Below are 20884 nucleotides of genomic sequence, written 5' to 3'. Positions count from 1 at the left end.
GGATCTCGGCCTGGGCTTCTCGGCTCTTCATTGGATAGATTGATAGCAGCGCAGCCATTGGCCAAACCAAGTCTGGCATTCGTGTCTATGGATGCAAATGCTGGACTCGGGAGCGCGCCCGCAAGTTAACCCCCTTGGGAGAGCGCTTCCCAGAGGGGGTTATCTGATACGGGGAGGAGACAAGAGAGCTGCCGAGGGACCCCAGAAGACAGCGTTTGGGGCCACTCTGTTCCAGATGAACTGCACAGTGGAGGTAAGTATGACATGTTTGTTATTTAAAAAAAAAATCGAACCTTTATAATCACTTTACGTAAGACAGCATTTACTAGCATACTTTCTCTTTTTCTGTTCATCTCAATTTTATGTGGCCAAAAGATGGGAGGAGAGACAGATATACCCCCATCTCTACCAGGTGGTGTTGGTGAATAGACCTTTAATTTACATATCCTCCAATACAGTCTGGAGACTTCATATTGAATATAGGGGGAAATTATAGCCCTCATATTGTCTATACAAGAGAAGTTTTCACCATATCAACTTAGTAGATGTTAATATTAACACATAGAGATAAAACGTTGATTTTTATATATAATGGCATTGCCCTCATCCTAGAGGTATACTTGATATTACAGAAAAACTTGGCTCATGTGTAAAGGCATGATGTTGCCAACATCCCTTGGTCAATGTAAAAAACAACCATCTATGCCCTTAGCCTTGTCCTGGGGCACACGATGATCTACAGTATTCATTTTTTCTAGTTTGATACTTTTTACAATGTATTTCGATATGTGATATTTAGTATGTCTATCTAATTATTTGTATTAAAACCAATATTTTTATGACCTCAGTTGTCATTCCTAATTGTGGTTGCCCGGAAAATCCCACCTTTTTTTACTTGATATTACTTGGTAATTTACATACTTTTTATGATTTACAATAAAGGTTAAGTGGCCTTTCGGTGCGTAGGGAAGCGCACCTTCGTCTAGTTCTTTGGAGAAATAGTGTGCCATGTACCTTCGTGGGCGTCATTAGATCAGGATTAGAAAATGTAACATTAATTTGGGTCAATATCAGATCTGGTTTTCTCCGACCACCTGTAATAATCATATCATGCTGTGCCGTTTCCTGTATTTAATCCTTCCTTGTACGCTTGAAAGGGCCAGCAAACTGCTGCAGCGCGAAAACACTTTGGTATTCAAATCATCATCCACTTACGTTAATCCCCTCAGGCCGGTCCTGCAAGTGCAGATAAACGCGCTCCCAATCGGATCACACGTCCCACCATTCCGGCAAGGGTTTGGAAAGCATGCCGTGATCTCTGACTCACAGTTCTTCCCTATAAACTTAGATGGGCAACTGCACTGATAACCTATCGGAGGAAAAGAAAAGACATTATCAGCAACGCGGCATCAATGAGCAGGGAAAAGTCAAACACAAGTATAGCGGACTGATTTAGCTGTAGACCAGCGCCGACTACTGCTCAATGTTAGCAGTAACACTCATCCAGCTTTACCCGTTCAATCTTTTTTTTACAAGCCAAGTTTGTTTAGTCTGCTGAAAAATACAGTAACACACTTGAATGTACATATGTCACCAGTGGCCTCTGTGGGCACACAGATTAAATGTTGAGGGGCTGGTAGGATACCATGATGACCACTTTGGATTAAATCTAATATTTTTAACCAAACAAAAATGAATTGGTCAAAAGATTGTAATGTCACATTATGATGATAAGCTAAACCAGGAGTATCAAACTAAAGTTAATTGTGGGCCGCATCAGCAGTATAGTTGCCCTCAAAGGGCCACTTGTATCTGGGGTGCTGTATGTAGAGAGTACAGGGTTCAGGAGTGCGTTACGTACAGAGTTCAGGGGTGTGCTATGTACAGAGTTCAGTTCCAGGGGTGCCTTATGCATAGAATACAGAGTTCAGGGGTGTGCTATGCACAGAGTACATGGTTTAGGGGTGTGCTACGTAAGGAGTGCAGGGTTCAGGACAGAGTGCACTATGTACAGTGTGCAACCCCAGCTCATTCTCCCTCTTAGATTTTGGGGATCTGTCCCCGCCATGCCCTGCAATGAGTGCATGCCAGGATCTGTTAGTTCCGGGAGCCGCTGAGAGCAAAGCTGTCTCATGTAAACACAGAAGGCTTCTACAAGTGACAGTGGAGATCGAGAGCAGAGGGGGAGAGCTGGAGTTGGCAGAGTAGATTTCCACCACATTCCTTCTGCAGAACTGGCTGCAAGGGTCACATGATTCTACCCCGCTGGCCTTGTGTTTGACATATGTGAGCTAAGCAATAAATGGATTGAAAAGTAGATAAATTATACAACATTCCAAAACTGTATAATGCCTAGAATGTATCATCTTCATGTCTCAAAGAAGACCTGGAGCACCAGGGACATGTGCCGTGGGTGCCAGGGTCTAGCATTCAACCTCTATGCCATAGTTTTTTCATTTCAGCTCAAAATTCTGAATGATGTCTGAATGTGTTTCTCCCTGGTGTGGAGTGTTGTGCTCGCCCCCTCCCTTGGACTACAGGAGAGTCAGGACGCTCTCTACGTTGCAGATAGAGAAAGGAGCTGTGTGTTAGTGAGCGTCCTGACTCTCCAGTAGTCCAAGTGAGGGGGCGAGCACGACACTCCACACCAGGGAGAAAGCCTCGCATTACTGTGTGGAATTACAGACAGAAGAACAGGAAGTGAGGATTTCTCAGAAGAAATAAGGACGTTTAAAAGCAAAATGGAAGGATGAGGTAAGTGAAGGAGGACTGTACTAAGGTAATGGAAACTATTTAGGGAAGAAAAATTGTACCTTTACAACCCCTTTAAGTAGTGGATGTGCATGGATGTCACTATAAGAGTCCTGCATTCATTCAGGCAGAATTCCCTCAGTCCATTATTTTCCTGTCCACCACTTTAACCACTTAAGCCCCGGACCATTTTGCAGCTAAAGGACCAGCAGGGCTGATCCTAGGGTCACAGGCGCCTGGGTGCAGAAATATTTCTGGCGCCCCCATATTTCTGGCGTTGTCATTTTACTAACTCCTCCCCTTTACATCTCATTATACATCACATCTGTAGATGGACTAGGCGCAGGAATGGACAGGGGCTGTGTATCCTATGCAATCTATCATGCCATAAAACATCTAGAGCAGGGGCAGCCCAGAGCATGTGTAAAGGGATGGCTGGGGATGCCATCCCCCAGCACACTGAACACTGTGACTCACCTCGATTCTCATCAGCACTCAGCAGCCACTGAAAACTAGAACTCTCATGTCAGGAAGAGGAGCGGCCCCTCCCCCGAGCACTGCCAGGCTGGACAGGCTGCCCTATGCTCACACATCAGTTCTGGACGGACACACATCTATGCTCAGAACACTAGTTCTGGATGGACACAAACAACGAGAGAAGGAGGGAGGGGAGAACTCTGGCACTTCGGCGCCCCCACCTCTGCAGGCGCCTGGGTGCAATGCACCCTGTGCACCCTGCCTAGGATCGGCCCTGAGGACCAGGCCACTTTTTGTGTCGTGCAGCAGTCCTTAAGTGGTTAAACCTACAGCAAAGGAAACAGACTTCAGCAGCCGCCTTATAGGACTCCCCATCCACACAGTGCTCTAGTATGATTGAAGTGGATTCATTGGTGTTGTTGGTGTGCACTAGTAAAGGGATATATAGTTCATCCTGACAGTAGCCATTACAGGAGATTGTCACAGCTACAGTTAACAAGAAAAGTAAAAAAAAAAAAAAATTCCACACACTTACAATAATAATAATAATAATATTAACAATAATAATTATAACTACCAAATTAACAACTAACAGCAGTAAACGACTGGATCTGAGATGGTCCACACTACTACGCTTTAATTAAGAACCATAGAGCTCGACAAGCAGGCTGCGTCCTTGTTCTGTACAATATTTAAATTCTGCCTTGAGCACAGTTTTTAAATGGAGCTTGTCATTTTTATTGTTCCAGATCTCTGTATTTTCCATTAAACTTTTTTTTTTTTTTCACACATAAAAATGTTAGTGTTAAATATTATTAACTGATCTCCAATAATGTAACAATGATACAGAGCGCTGGAAAAGAGAATTTAACTCTGCATGACTCAATACTGACATCTAGTGGCTATAAACTGAATAGCCACAAAGCGGACAAATTCGAAATTTGTAGAAAATTGTTTTGATCGTATGCCTGTAAATTATTTAACCACTTACAGACCGGAAGATTTTCCCCCTTAATGACTTATTTTTTTGCGATATTACGGCACTGCATCACTTTAACTGACAATTGTGCAATCGTGCGACGCTGTACCCAAACAAAATTGACGTCCTTTTATTCCCACAAATAGAGCTTTCCTTTGGTGGTATTTAATCACCTCTGCGGTTTTTATTTTTTGCACTATAAACAAAAAAATTGCGACAATTTTGAAAAAGGCAATATTTTTTACTCTTTGCTATAATAAATACCCCCCCCCCCCAAAAAAAAAAAAAGGTCTCAATTTAGGCTATTATGTATTTTACATATTTATGGGGAAAAAACGCAATAAGCGTTTATTGATTGGTTTGTGCAAAAGTTATAGCGTCTACAAAATAGGGGATGCATTTATGGTATTTTTTTTTATTATTATATATTTTCTACGAGTAATGGTGGTGATCAGCAATTTTTAGCGGGACTGCGACATTGCGGCAGACAGATTGCAATTTTTTAACACTTTTTTTTTTATACAACGATCAGTGCAATAAAAATGTACTGATTACTGTATAAATGACACTGGCAGGGAAGGGGTTAACACAAGTGGTGATCAAGGGGTTAAATGTGTTCCCTATGGAGGTGTTTCTAACTGTGGGGGGAGGGGACTGACTGGAGGAGGAGAGAGATCGCTGTTCCTGATCGCTAGGAACAGACGATTTCTCTCTACTCCCCTGTCAGAACGAGGATCTGTTTGTTTACATTGACAGATCCCCGTTCTGTCTCTCTGTGGAGCTATCGAGGGTGGCCGTGGTTAAACAATTTTCAGAATCCAAAGGGCTTTTTTTTTAGTTGCTAGATAAAAAAAATTCCAAATTTCTTAAAAATAGTTAAATTATAGTATATATTTGTGTATACAACCATGGCCAAAAGTTTTGAAAATGACACTGAGGCCCCGTACACACGACAGAGGAACTCGACGTGCTTGGCACGTCGAGTTCCTCGTCGAGTTTTGGGATGAAGCTGCCGAGGAGCTCGGCGGGCCGCCTTCTCCCATAGAACAACGAGAAAATAGAGAACATGTTCTCTATTTTCTCGTCGAGTTCCTCGGCGGCTCCATCGAGCCAAAACTGTACAGACGACAGAGTTTCTCGGCAGAATCCGGGTTTTGACCGAGTTTCTCTGTGAATTCTGCCGAGAAACTCTGTCGTGTGTACGAGGCCTGACATTATTTTGTGGCCTCAGTTTTTATGATGGCAATTTGCATATACAGTAAAACATTGGATTGCGAGCATAATTTGTTCCAGAAACATGCTTGTAATCCAAAGCACTTGCATATCAAAGCAAATTTCCCCATAATAATTAATGGAAACTCCAGTGATTTGTTCCACAACCATTTATTCATAAGTCCTTCAGTTTATTGTCCATATAAAAAGATCATAGCAATGTGACCAGGTTGTGTAATCATAAAATATCCATCAACAAATGGAAGACTCCACAAGGGGATTAGAAGCAAAATCCATCAGGAGCTACAGAGTATAAAAGAGAAGAGAGGCGCCTCTAAGTGTAGCAATATGCTGCTAAATGTTGTACCTTCATTAAATGTAACCATATTGCTACAATTAGAAGCTCCTCTCTTCTCTTTTATACTCAGTTGTGACATGACGCTACTTGTATATCAAGACATCGCTTGTATATCAAGTCAAAATGTATTAAAAAAAATGTGCTTGTCTTGCAAAATGCTCTCAAACCAAGTTACTCTCAAACCAAGGTTTTACTGTACTCCAGAATGTTATGAAGAGTTATCAGATGAATTGCAATTCATTGCAAAGTCCCCACAAGAAAGTCCACTAAGCGCCAGGACCGTCTCCTACAGTTGATTCAGCTGTGGGATCGGGGCACCACCAGTGCAGAGCCTGCTCAGGAATGGCAGCCGGCAGGTGTGAGGGCATCTGTACGCACAGTGAGGAGAAGACTTTTGGAGGATGGCCTGGAGTCAAGAAGGGCAGCAAAGAACACACTTGTCTCCTGGAAAAATCAGGGACTGACTGATATTCTGCAAAAGGTACAGAGAATGGACTGCTGAGGACTGGGGGAAAGCCATTTTCTCTGATGAATCCCCTTTCCGATTATTTGGGGCATCTGGAAAAACCTTGTCCAGAGAAGAAAAGGCGAGCACTACCATCAGTCCTGTGTAAAGCCAACAGTAAAGCATCCTGAGACCATCCTGAGGGTTTCTTCTCACACAAGGCAGTGGGCTCATACACTATTTAGCCTAAGAACACAACCATGAATAAAGAATGGTACAAAAACCTCCTCAGAGAGAAACTTCTCCCACCCATCCGAGAACAGTTTGGTGAGGAACAATGCCCTTTCCAGCATTAAGGAGCGCCTTGCCATAAGGAAAAAGTGATAACTAAGTGGCTTGGGGAACAAAATATCAAAATTTTGGCCAGGAAATTCCCCAGTAGCATAGTCCTGTAGCATATCTGCAGTCTCTTATCTCATGTAGCATATCTGCAGTCTCTGACTATCTCCTGTACCATGCTTTCAGTCTCTGACCATCTCATGTAGCATATCTACAGGCTTTGATCATCTCCTGCACCATGTCTTCGGTCTCTAACCATCTCCTGTAGCATATCTGCAGTCTCTGTCCTTCTCCTGAGGCATATCTGCAGTCTCTAACTATCTTCTATATTGCATATTTGCAGTCTCTGACCATTTCCTGTAGCATATCTACAGTCTCTGATCATCTCCTGTACCATGCCTACAGTATCTGACCATCTCTTGTAGCATATCTGCAGTCTCTGACCATCTCCTGTAGCATATCTGCAGTCTCTGATCATTTCTTGAACCATGCTTGCAGTCTCTGGGGAGACTGCTCAGTGTGTAACCATCAATGTACTGCCACTCCCTACTCTAAGTGCTCCTCCGGACCTCCTGGGCTCATGTTAACTCGCAACTGTTTTCAGTCAGGAGTTTAGTTAGAATCATTACTGAATTCATTAGAACTTTAGAAATATATGGAGTTTTTATGTTCTCCTTGTGTAGGTTCCTCCAGGTACCCCAGTTTCCTCCCACACGCTAAAAACATAGGTTAGGTTAATTGGTTCCTGTCTAAGTTGGCATGTGAAACAAGGACCTTAGATTGTAAGCTCCTTAACCTCCCTGGCGGTATTCCCGAGTCTGTCTCGCGGTGGAAATCCAGTACCATTAGCGGTATCCCTGAGTCAGACTCGGAATTGCATCGCAGTATCCAGGCAGAGTTTACTTACCTTGTCCCCTGGATCCTGCGATGTCTCCCCGCCGTGTGAGCAAACTGTCTCCTCGCTCGATTCACACAGTGCCCGTGTGCCACTGACCTCCGTTCCCTGCAACGTTACGACGCACAGGGGAGGAGATCGGCGCCAAATTCAAAAAAATAAAAACACAGTACACATACAGTATAATGTAATCTTACAGATTACAGTACTGCATGAAATAAATACACACCCCCTTTGTCCCTAGTGGTCTGCCCAGTGTCCTACATGCACTTTTATATAATAAAGACTAGGGCTGCAACGGATCACAGGTGATCCGTGATCCGAACGGGTCACCCCCTTCGAATCGGCACACACTGTGATCCGCGGACCTCCGGAGCCATGGCTATAACGTTAGGAAAGTCAGCGGCTTCGGCCCAGCTCCAGAGCCGCGGACATGACATTAGGAAAGGCCGCGGCTTCGGCCTAGCTCCGGAGCCGCGGCAATAACATTAGGAAAGGAGCCGCGGCCATCTTGGTACACCCAGCAGCAGCCCTCCTCCTCTGTTTACACCCACAGAGGAGGAGGAGCCCGCACTCGGACACACCGCTGGAAGTGACTCTGTACTACCTGAGGGGGGGGGGGTTTGTCTTACCTGAGAAGGGGGGTTGTCTTGCCTGAGGGGGGGGTTGTCTTGCCTGAGGGGGGGGATGTCTTGCCTGAGGGGGGGGGCTGTCTTGCCTGAGGGGGGGAGCTGTCTTGCCTGAGGGTATGTGGATATTACAGTGGGGGGATGTGGATATTACAGTGGGGGGGATGTGGATATTACAGTGGGGGGAGAGATGTGGATATTACAGTGGGGGAGAATTTATTTTTATTTTTTTGCCGATCATAAAAATGATCCGATCCGTGACTCCTGATTCGAGGAACGATCCGAACCATGAGTTTTTTGATCCGTTGCACCCCTAATAAAGACTGCTCTTTCTGCCTGGAAACTGTAGATTGTCCATAGCAACCAAAAATTGTCCCTTTATGTCAAAAGTGGTTTTAGACCAGCTAGAAAACAGCGATAATAAATTAGAATCACTTGCAAAGTTAAGCGATAGTGATTTGTGGGGAAATTCGTCATCAAACACTGAAAGTAATAATTTTTATTATAATTACATTATTATTTGTTAGAATTATTTATAGTTTTTTATTATATTATAATTTATGATTTTGTGGTTCAAACTTTATCATACCCGGGATGTCTACCAGACTCTTGTTTGGACAGATTTAAGTGAGTTATTCCTAAGAATTACAGGACTAAAATATAAAACACCAAATTTCCATGCAAAACAATTGTACCGCTTATAGCACCAAAAATCTGAAAGAATAATACCGCTAGGGAGGTTAAGAGCAGAGAATGTACAAAATGTACAGCGCCGGATAAAAGGTTGGTGCTATATAAATACCTGTAATACATAAGATATAAATTTACACCGTTACATTAATTGGCAGTACAAATGACTCTGCTCTTCAGACCCATACTGCGGCTGAAGACGCTGCATGTACATAGTATATACACTAGATGGCACTGTTTGCCATGTTTTCATGGTGCTGCTGCATAGAAATCAGTTTTCTCTCTATTAGCGGGAAAGAACAAAACTTGCTGGAGTCATGGAGTGTGATTTTCATGACTATGATGACTCCTACATAGAAAATTATCTAAGCAAATTGAGCTTTAAATGTAAGTTAGCAGCACTAAAATGCTTGCCGTACATGGCATAGGAGAGAGGGGGGGCATGAGAACAAGAGAAAATATTAAAGGGAACTCCACACAAATGGTGAAATCTGGCAGATTGGGTTCCCCTTTGTTTCCATCCCATTCTGCTTCATTCAACAGAAATAGTCAGATGTCTCCTAATGCATTCACACTACAACGCGGCGTATTCTACCGCGAATTGCCGTGACAAATTGCGGCGTTTTGTCCCGCGATTTGCCGTGATAAAACGCGGTAAAATACGCTGCGGTAACATACACAGGAGGTGTGATCAACATTGTCGGCTATGGCCGAACGCCGAAAGCCGCCTGAAAAAAAGGTCCGGGACTTGTTTTGGGCTTCAGGCGTTTCGGCGTTCGGCGTGGAGATGTGAACCATCTCCATAGCCGACAATGTAAACTCACCCCTCCAGCATTTTAGGGGCTGCTGCGGCGTCGCGCTTCAGGCGTATATACGCCTAGGTGTGAATGGGCACTTAAGGTCACACCTGGGAACTCTACAGAGATAGTTGGATGGACTGTCACCTGTCAAAACTGAACATTGGCTTTGGTTGGAGTGACCCTTTAAAGTGGAACTCTTATGCCGCGTACACACGGTTGGAACTTCCGACAACAAATGTTCGATCTGATTCAGAAAATCTGATCGTGTGAATCCTTTATCGGACATTTGTTGTCGGAGTTTCAGACAACAAATGTTTCAGAGCTGGTTCTCAAATTTTCCAACAACAAAACTGGTTGTCTGAAATTCCGATCGTGTGTACCCAATTCCGACGCACAAAATTCCACGCATGCTCAGAATCAAGCAGAAGAGCCACACTGGCTATTGAACTTAATTTTTCTCGGCTCATCGTACATCTTGTACGTCACCGCGTTCTTGACGTTCGGAATTTCCGACAACATTTGTTTGACCGTGTGTGTGCAAGACAAGTTTGAGACAACATTCCATCAGAAAAAAATCCACAGTTTTGTTGTCGGAATGTCCGATCGTCTGTACGCAGCATTATACCTGATGGCCAATTATACAGTCAGTTCTGCAAATGGCTGCATGCTGTACAACTACCTTACTTTTAACAATGGACTCTGATTTTCTAAATATGAGTTCTCGAGGGGTTTCAACGCCGCCCGCTTGTACACGTCTGATTTCAGTATTATGCCTGACCACCAAATCAATTCCTAGTGCATACTGTGGGATCTGCAGATAAAATGCATGTTCGTTTTTTAAACACTTCTCCCCTGCTGCCCCTTGTTATAGTTAAAGACTAGTTTGTCCACTGCGATTACGTGCAATAGCATATTTCAGTTCCAATGCACCTTTGCAGAATTGTTTGAATTCAGCCACATTGGAGGGTTTTCCAGGATGAAAAGGCCTGTGTAAGGTCATGATACAGCATCTCAAATGGATTTAAGTCCCAGGCATTGAGTAGGCCACTCCAAAACCTAAATTTTGCTTTGTCTGAACCATTTGGAGGTGGACTTGCTATTGTGTTTTTGATCATTGTCCTGCTGCATAACCCAAGTGCACTTGAGCTTGAGGTCAGAAACTGATGGCCGGACATTCTCCTTTAGGATTTTTTGGTAGAGCTCAGAATTCATGGTTCCATCAATTATGGTAAGTTGTCCAGGTCCTGAAGTTGCAAAGCAGCCCCAGACCATCACGCTACCACCACCATGTCTCACTGTTGGTATGATGTTCTTGTTATGAAATGCTATATTAGTTTTATGCCAGATGTAACAGGAGACATACCTTCTAAAAAGTAAAATGTTTGTCTCATGAGTGCACAGAATTTTCCTAAAAGTCAAGATTTTATTTTTTGGGGTAAATGTGAGATGAACCTATGAGTTCTTTTTGGTCAGCCGTGGCTTTGGCCTTGGAACTCTCCCATGGATGCTATTTTTGCCCAGTCTCTTTCTTATAGTTGAATCATGAACACTGATCTTACCTGAGACAAGTGAGGCCTGCAGTTCTTTAGATGTTGTTCTGGGTTCTTTTATGACCTCCTGGGTGAGTCGTCGTCGTCGCCGGCAACTCCTAGGAAGGTTCACCACTCTTCCAAGTTATCCCCATTTGTGGATAATGACTGGAGTTCCAAAGCCTTAGAAATGGCTTTGAAACCCTTCCTAGACCAATACATGTTTGTTTCTAATCTGTTCTTGAATTTTTTTAGATTGTGGCATGATGTGTGGCTTTTTGTGATCTGTTAGCGTGTTTCACTTTTGTCAGACGGCTTCTATTTATCTGATTTCTTGATTCAACAGGTCTGGCAGTAACTCCGCTTCCCAACAAATTGTGGTTAATCATAGTTCATTCATGATTCAGCATGGGAGGGGGCAATTACATTTTCACACAGGGCCAGACAGGTTTGAACAGATTTTTTATGTTAATAAATGAAATAATAATTAAAAAACTGCATTTTGGATTTACTCGGGTTATCTTTGTGTAATATTAAAATGTGTTTGATGATCTGAATCATTTAAGTGTGAGAAATATGCAAAAAACAATAAAAAATCAGGAAGGGGGCAAATACTTTTTCACAGCACTGTATAAAAAGCTGAGAAGGACACTCACCATCTACAAGTTGTAAAACAAGCCAATAATCCATATCAGGCTGCTGTGCAGCACTGAACACTAAATGCCACTTTAATAACTCCAGACTTCCTGAAATAAAGGTTTATCTGCGGCTCGTGTGGATTGGTTTAAAGTACAAATTGAAGGCTTAGCTGCATCATTTAGAGAGGAAGGATTTCACTGTCTGCTCTATGATTGTAATTACCTGGCACGGCTGACTCCATGGTACTTAACCTACTTTTTACAAGAGCAGAAATATATGTAATAACAAGTACCTAGAGATAGTGTGCAAGACACACTGCAAACATTTCTCTGTACTTATTTGCGGCACAGTCTAGTACAGCATTCCTCAAGCTTTTTCCAGTTGGGGCACCCTTTAAAAGTAGGCAAAATCTTCAGGCAGGCCAGTGCAAAAAAGAGTCACCTCTATATATTAGAGCCCCCCTATATATAAGATCCCCTCATCACATCAGAGCCCCCTATAAACCAGGGACCCTCCTATATATGAGATCCCCTCATCACATCAGAGCCCCCTATAAACCAGGGACCCTCCTATATATGAGATCCCCTCATCACAGCAGAGCCCCCTATACATCAGGGACCCTCCTATATATGAGATCCTCTCATCACATCAGAGCCCCCTATACACCAGAGACCCTCCTATATATGAGATCCCCTCATCACATCAGAGCCCCTCTATACACCAGGGACCCTCCTATATATGAGATCTCCTCATCACATCAGAGCCCCCCTATACACCAGGGACCCTCCTATATATGAGATCTCCTCATCACATCAGAGCCCCCCTATACACCAGGGACCCTCCTATATATGAGACCCCCTCATCACACGAGAGCCCCCTATACACCAGGGACCCTCCTATATATGAGATCCTCTCATCACATCAGAGCCCCCTATACACCAGAGACCCTCCTATATATGAGATCCCCTCATCAAATCAGATCCCCCTTATACACCAAGGACCCTTCTATATATGAGATCCCCTCATCACATCAGGTCACCCCTATACACCAGGAACCCTCCTATATATGAGATCCCCTGATCACTTTAGAGCCCCCCTATCCCCCTCATCAGATCACCCCTATACACCAGGGACCCTCCTATATATGAGGTCCCCTCATCGCAGAGCCCATCAGTTACACAGCCCCCAAATCACACACAGACAGCGGGGCTTGGCTTCACCCCTCGCTCCCTCATCATAGGATTTGATTGACAGGAGCGGAAGCCATTGGCTCCCACTCCTGTCAATCTGCCCAGTGAGGAGGCAGAGCCACGGCTCTAGTGTACATCACTGGATCGAGATCGGGCTCAGGTGAGTATAAGGGACACTGGGGGCAGAGGAAGCAGAACACAGAAGTTTTTTTTTATTTTTCTTTCCTTAAAGGAGTTGGAAAGGCAGAAGTTTTTTTCTTTATCTTAATTAAGATAAAATGCTGTGTGCAGCAGCCCCCCTCAGCCCCCCCCCCCCAACACTTACCTGAGGTCCCTCTCTGTCCAGCAATGTCCATGAGTGTCTTATCCATCCAGATTCTCCTTCCTGATTGACTGAGACACAGCAGCGGTGCTTATTGGCTCCCGCTGTTGTTAAAGTCAGCTAGCCTATCAGGGGAGAGAGGGGGCGGGGCCAGGTCAGGGCTCCACGTCTAAGTGGACACAGGAAGCTGTGACTCGGCTCGGGGACTCTCGTAGCAGCCAGCTATACCTGCAGGGTGATTAATAAAGTGAAGATTTCCGGAACACAGCGGAATACCAAATCCTTATACAGAATACGGGCTAATTGAGATCCCGACGGATGTGTCCGACGGGTGACTGTTTTTTGATATTGCCACTCCGTGGCGCTTTTACTGTGATATAGACAGCGAGGGTAGTGGGCCTTCCCACCTTCCTCCGTAAATATATTCTTTCAAGAAATAGGCTTTCCCCCCTCCCCCTTCTCCCCTTATACCCCCCCTTTTTTTTTCTTCTTCTTTCTCTCTTCTCTTTCCCTCTCTCTGTTTCTTTTTCCTCTCTTCTTCTCATCTATTATGGTTGGGCGTGGGGGGTGGATGGGGTGTCCCCAGGTCGACCCCCTCTCCCATTCCACTTGATTTAAGAGGATCCAAATAGCGAATAGGAGACATAGGGCCAAATCCTCAGCCAGGCGGCGTAACTTAACTTTTTCCATTTAAGTTACACCGCCGCAAATTTCACAAGTTAGTGCCCGATCCACAAAGCACTTACCTGGGAATTTGCAGCGGTGTAACTTAAATTCCACCGGCGCAAGGCGTTCCTCTTCAAATGGGGGCGATTCCCATTTAAATGAGGCGCGCTCCCGCGCCGGCCGTACTGCGCATGCTCGTGACGTCATTTTCCCGACGTGCATAGCGCAAAATTACGTTACGCCAAGCTTTGTGGATCGCGACGGGTCAATAAAGTTGCGTCGGGAAAAAAAAAAGATACAGCGAAAAAAAAAAATTCAAAACAAAAAAAAAAATCGTGTCGCTGGACAGAAGGGTCTGCTTTTACATGGTGTACTAACTTTACACCTTGTAAAAGCAGCCCTAATTTTACGATTGCAAACTAAAACTTACGGAGAAAAAACGAAGCTGAAAAGCTTCATGGATCTCCGTAAGTGCTAATTTGCATACCCGAGGCGGCATTTCGACACAAAATGCCCCCAGCGGCGGATGCGGTACTGCATCCTAAGATCCGGCAGTGTAAGTCCCTTACACATGCCGGATCTTCTGCCTAACTATGGAAAACTGATTCTGTGGATCAGTTCCATAGTTAGAAACAGGGATACAACGGCGTATCAGTAGATACACCGTCGTATCTTTTTTGAGGATTTGGCCCTTGGTTCTTTTTTCTGTTGATATTAAGGATATGTTTGTACCATTGTCCATACCTTTTTTGCTTTCAATAAAATCTTTATGGATAAAAAAAATAAAGTGAAGATTGTCAGCTATTTTTGATTACAATTAAATAGCAATGGGCATATCTGTTCTAGTTCTGCACTGGTTACTCTGGATACTGATTTTGCTTTCAAACTGATCCGCAGATGCAGCGCAATGCACCTGCGGGTTACCTGCGCTGAGTCAGAGACTTCTGTTATTAGAAGTCAAAGTTATTAGACTCCTGAATGCCGAAGTTTTGGTGCACTTTCAGAAAGTGCACCATACCTTCAGGATATAATAGAAGTCTATGGCAAAGTGCAGCTAACCCACAGGAAAGCCACATGTGCACTTTGCTACACCCACAGTGTGTGTAAACGTCAGCGTATCAGTGTGAAAGCAGGCTTGGGCCCCTTTCACATGATTGGTTCAATTGGGTCTGCCTGTCCGTTTTTCAGGCAGACCCAATCGGCCCCTGGTGGACTTATGTGTGTTTACACCTGCCTATCTCCAATCCGATCCGTTAAAAAAATGCCATATTTCCTTCTTGTGGTGAACATGGCAATGCATCTGGAGTTCCAGAAATTATGTCTTCTTTAACATAGTTGACTGCCGATATGCAAGCACTTTGAAGACCTGTGATGATCCTTTAACTGACTTCTGTGTTAGAGGAGTGTGTGGATCCCAGGTGTACAACATGGACCCAACGTGGAGTCACCTTCATGTGTTTTTGTATCCCTTCAAAATACGAGCAGTAGAGCTTTCTATATATAATAAGGGACAGAGTCTCTGCCATCGGGCCTGTGAGTGATGGTAGATGGGGTCAGCTCTGGGAGGGTCAAGGCTTATCTCTAAGTTGGGCAAAAATCAAAGCCATTCTGTGCTCAAGTGCAATATGAAATAGAGGATTACCACACATCATGATGCCTGGCATACTTTAAAACAGTACTAAAGCCACAGTGGGTTCCCAGAAGCTCAGACGATTCACTCTTGTTGCTCCATCCACACTTGCTGACTTTTTCTCCTATAGCTCGATTCATGTAGGGCGGCGTATGTTTCAGCCGGCGTAGCGTATCGTATTAACGCTACGCCGCCGTAAGTTAGAGAGGCAAGTGCTGTATTCACAAAGCACTTGCGTCCTAAGTTACGGCGGCGTAGCGTAAATGTGCCGGCCTAAGCGCGCCTAATTCAAATGAGGAACAGGAGGGCGTGTTTTATGTTAATGAATCGTGACCCGACGTGATTGACGTTTTTTACGAACGGCGCATGCGCCGTCTGTGGACATATCCCAGTGTGCATTGCTCCAAAGTACGGCGCAAGGACTTATTGGTTTCCACGTGAACGTAAATTACGTCCAGCCCCATTCACGGACGACTTACGCAAACGACGTAAAATTTTCAAAATTCGACGCAGGAACGACGTCCATACTTAACATTGGCTAGGCCAGCTTTTTGGTGGAATAACTTTACGCCTGAAAACACCTTACGTAAACGGCGTATCTTTACTGTGACGGGCAAGCGTACGTTCGTGAATAGGCGTATCTCGCTGATTTACGCATTCTAGGCGTAAATCAGTGTTCACGCCCCTAGCGGCCGGCGAAACTAGACAGCTAAGATACGACGGTGCAGGCTGACGTATCTTAGCTACATTTAAGTGTATCTCAATTTGAGAATACACTTAAATGTACGACAGCGCAGATTCAGAGTTACGACGGCGTATCTACTGATACGCCGGCGTAAACCTCTCTGAATCTGGCTATTAGTCTTCTGTCTGCCAAGTGTCCTACAGTATACCTGTTGTCACTGTCTGACCGCTGATGATGGATGAGCACTAGAGATACAATGTCCTGGCACTTGGCTCTATTCTCATTATCTTAATGAGTGCATAAAGAAAAGAATAGATTCCTAGCATAGAGGTAAAGAAGTCTTTGGCAGACTGTCTACCTGCTATGAAATGTTTTTAAGTTTAGTTCTGCTTTAATCAACCTCCAGATATTGGCAGTGCCACAAGGACAACAACTCAGGAGCCCGATGTGGAAAATACCCCCTACAGACCTGTCATTGGTAATAAAATGATTCAAATGAAGCCAACAATTCAGTATATAAAAAATATTACCCCTTCAGGACTGAGGATTTATTTTCTGGCAGATCCCTTTAATCTTACCCTATATTCATAATCGTGACTGCACACATTGCAGACACGTGTACTCAGAAACCTTCCCGCATGTAAAAACATATTAGTGAAAGTAATTACATTTTTCGGGAAATTCACAAATGTCACAACTAGTAGCAAAATCTATTCCCAGTCCTATTTATTTTAAAGGCCCTGTATGTAAAAAAAAGTGCATATAGACATATAAATATGTCTTTCCAAGTAGCTATAGTTGGACCGGAGAGTATATATTGAGCAGTATAGGACCTCTGCAGACCATATCCCGACTGATGGATCCCTGGCCAATAAACTATTACACACAATAGATTATCATGGTAATGTAAAGGCAAAAATCAAAACTTTTATTTCAGTTTTCGATAGAGTTTACGGATGAAAAAGGGACATACATGTATCCCTATGGGATAGCGGGTGTGCTGACACCCAATCTCATCACTCCCCGCTATGCTCCGATTCTGCAGACGGAGGAAAATCCTATTTTTCCACCCGTCTGCGGATCGGATCGAGTAAACACTGACAGACGGTCTGTGTTCATCCAATCCCCCCATAGGGGAGAGCGGAGATCTGACAGGGCGGTCCCTGCACAATGTGTAGGGCCCGCCCCGGCCATCTGTCGGCCTTAGCAATCCCCGCTGAGCAAGCGGAAAAGAAAGGTACGGATCCTCACGGGATCCGTACATCTGAAAGAGCCCTAAGGCCTTGTACACACGACCAGACATGTCCGATGAAAACGGTCCACAGACCGTTTACATCGGACATGTCTGCTGGGAGGTTTTGGTCTGATGTGTGTACACACCATCAGACCAAATTCCCCACGGACAGAAAATGCGGTGACGTGGCGGCGACGATGACTCTGTGCGATGTGCGCGAACCAGGAAGTTCAATGCTTCCACGCATGCGACGAATCACTTCAACGCATGCGGGGGATTTCGGTCCGATGGTTAGGTGTACTAAGAAACATTTGTCCGCTGGAAACCTGTCCGCTAGGCCCTACACACGGTCGGACATGTCCGCGGAAACTGGTCCGCGGACCAGTTTCAGCAGACATGTTCGGTCGTGTGTACAAGGCCTAAGAGGGGCTTCATTGGGGGCGTTAGGCTACGATGCCTCCACCAAATAATTAACACATCTTATTAATCATTACTTAAGAAGGAGGCCCATACATTAAACTTAGGTCAATGTCTAATGCCACCTTTGGTTATGATGGGCACCACTAATACATAATTTTTTTAAATAAATTCCATATGTATCAAATGTGTTTTAGAAAATGAAAGGAATCCACTATAGACAGGAACTATACTTAATTAGTAATCACTTGTTCTCATCAGCCCGCTAAAATGTGGGTGGGCTGATGTCCGTTGTGTAAGGGAAATGAAGGGCAGTGCCTTGGATTGTTGCAATGCAAAGGACTGTTTACTTTTTTTTTTACATTTTTGCATACCTCCCAACTTTTTGAAATGGGAATGAGGGACACCTACCAGCAAAAGCATGTAGGCATAGGACACACCCCTTACCACACCCCCGTAAATGAGAATTAACCTAAAAAAATGATTAGTTAAAACCATAAGGGCTTTTTTTTTACCACTACTATTCCTTTATATTGTCTTTTGAAATTTACAAATGCAGCAATTTATATTTTGGATGAAAGGTTTAGCACTGGGAAACACTCTTTGAAAGATAAAAAGTGCATTTTATATACAACTATATAGATCAGACCAAAATGAGGGATACATGAAGAGGAAAGAGGAACAGAGGGACTTTGTACCAAATCAGGGACAGTCCCTTAAAATCAGGGACAGTTGGGAGCTATGATTTTTGAACTATCACAAATTGACCCTTCATTCAAGTCTTTGAGACACAGCATGTTTGTGATGCGCTGGAGTGCAGTGTCTGTCTGTCTGTGTTTCTACACAATTCCCCGTATCCCCCCTTAACACATTGTTGTGGTATGAACCAGGCACATGGAAAAAAAATATTAATGGGCCCCTACATTGAGTCTGCATTAATCAATGCAGATAAATGCTGTTTAAGGGAAATAGGGATTGATTTACTAAAGGTAAGTAGACTGTGCACTTTGCAAAGTGCAGTTGCTCCAGGGCTTATAAATGAGGTAAAGCTTCATTTGGCAATTTATACCCAATCACGTGCAAGAAAAAAAAAAACAGCATTTTTGCTTGCATGTGATTGGATGATGGAAGTCAGCAGATCCTCTTCTCATTTACTGCTCTTGTAGAGCGAAACTGCACTTTTCAAAGTGTACAGTCTATTTGTCTTTAGTAAATCCACCCCATAGTGCATACCTCCCAACCGTCCCGGATTCCGCGGGATCCTCCCACAATTCAAAGTGTGTCCCGGGGTCCCGCGGACTAGACTAGAGTCCCGGAAAACAGGGCCCTGGGCGCGACATTACGGGGGGAGACATTCCGTGCCTCCATGTTTGATTTCCCCCGCCATGTTTGGTGTCCGGTGCCTGGCCTGTGATTGGGCGTATTGGCGTCATGTGCGGCATGGGGCTGGCCTGTCTGCGAACGTCTAGAAGTCCCGCCTCCGCACATGACCGCTGTACGCCCAATCACAGTGCGGGAAATACGGACCATGGTGGATGATGGCAGTGCAGGTGGATGGCGGGCTGCAGGTGGATGGCGCTGGCAGGGAGTCGGGACAGAGGTATTTGCACAGGTAGGAGACCCCCCCCCCCGCTCAACAACTCTGATCCCCGGGAGGTATACATAGTGTGAACGAGTAAGAACTAGTAAAAAATAGACTGTGCACTCTGCAAGTTCAGGTGCTCCAGAGCAGGGGTAGTCAACCTCGGCCCTCCAGTTGTTTTGAAACTACAAGTTCCATAAGACATTGCAGTTTCATCACAGCTGGAGTGCTGAGGTTGCCTACCCCTGCTCCAGAGCTTAGCAAATGAGGTGAAGCTTCACACTGCAAAGAATACCCAATCACATGCAACTAAAAAACATAATTTTTGCTTGAACGTGATTGGTTGATGAAAGTCAGCACAGCTTTCCCTCATTTACTAAGCTATGGGTTAACTGTACTTGCAAAGTGCACAGTCTATCTGTCTTTAGTAAATGAACTCCTATGGGGAGATTTAATAAAACTGGTGCATACAGAATCTGGTTTAGCTGTGCACAGTAACCAATCAGCTTCTAACTTCAGCTTATTCAAGTAAGCTTTGACAATAAAACCTGGACGTATATTGGTTACATGCACAGCTGCATCAGGTTCTGTGTGCACCAGTTTTAGTAAATTATTATTATTACAGGATTTATAGCGCCAACAGTTTGCCCAGCGCTTTACCATGCAGAGGGGGACAGTACAATTACAATACAGTTCAATACAGAAGGGCCATTATGACAATATATTTATAAATGAAGATGTAATAATGTATAGTTACCACCAGATGGCACACTTGTACAGCTGCCTCCGTTCTGGCACGGCTTCCTCTCGCACGCATCGGGGTAGAGCACGCAGCCGAGTTTTAATTCGGTTAATCCGACCACTTCTGCAAAGCTGCTTCTCTTGTTCTGAAGTGGCAGTTCATTGTTATTCAAGACGACGGAGTCCAAGCATCCCTGGAAGCCGCCCAAGACCTGTGTACTCCTTTTGTCGGTCAGGCTTCGGACATTTTCCACCTGCACCTGGGCTCCGAAATAAATGGAGCTGTCTGTGCCGAGGGTCTGGAAGTAGAGCGGCGCCTTGCGACGTTCCACGTAGCTATCATCCAGCGACAAGCTTGTGAAATTGCGATTCAGCTCCAGAAAGACCGAGTGCCAACTCCCGTCGTTCACCGTCCGGCCAGAAATTCCCAGGATTCCTGGCCCGCTGCCACAGTCCAATTGGAACCATAACTTACCGTCCACGATCTGCGGGGAGAAGAACAAAAGAAGAATTCAATGAGCGAAATCCATCGATTTATCAACTGAAAACACTCGGCCTCATGTGAGAGAGATCCCGACTGGGTGACGGCGGATAAAAAGGAACAGAAATAGAACAACAAAGATCAGCCACTCGGGAAGTTACATGGCGGGGAGAATAGACACATATAGGTAGAT

At 44.5% G+C, this 20884-nt stretch overlaps 1 protein-coding gene across 6 annotated transcripts in view; it reads right to left on the bottom strand.

Moving 5' to 3' along the window:
- FAT3 (FAT atypical cadherin 3) overlaps window positions 1-20884 on the bottom strand; it is a 573478-nt gene that overhangs the window by 13724 nt on the left and 538870 nt on the right. For all 6 annotated transcript variants that reach the window (XM_040340131.1, XM_040340132.1, XM_040340133.1 and 3 more), the window contains 2 exons: window positions 20227-20695; window positions 1216-1369 (listed from right to left, as the gene is read on the bottom strand). In XM_040340131.1, coding sequence (XP_040196065.1) covers window positions 1216-1369; window positions 20227-20695 — 623 coding nt within the window. The remainder of the gene's footprint in view (window positions 1-1215; window positions 1370-20226; window positions 20696-20884) is intronic.

This window comes from Rana temporaria, chromosome 2, assembly GCF_905171775.1.
Source record: "Rana temporaria chromosome 2, aRanTem1.1, whole genome shotgun sequence".
Classification (NCBI taxonomy): Eukaryota; Metazoa; Chordata; class Amphibia; order Anura; family Ranidae; genus Rana; species Rana temporaria.
The sequence above is the reverse complement of the archived record's forward strand: the minus strand, read 5'-3'. Positions and strand labels throughout refer to the sequence as shown.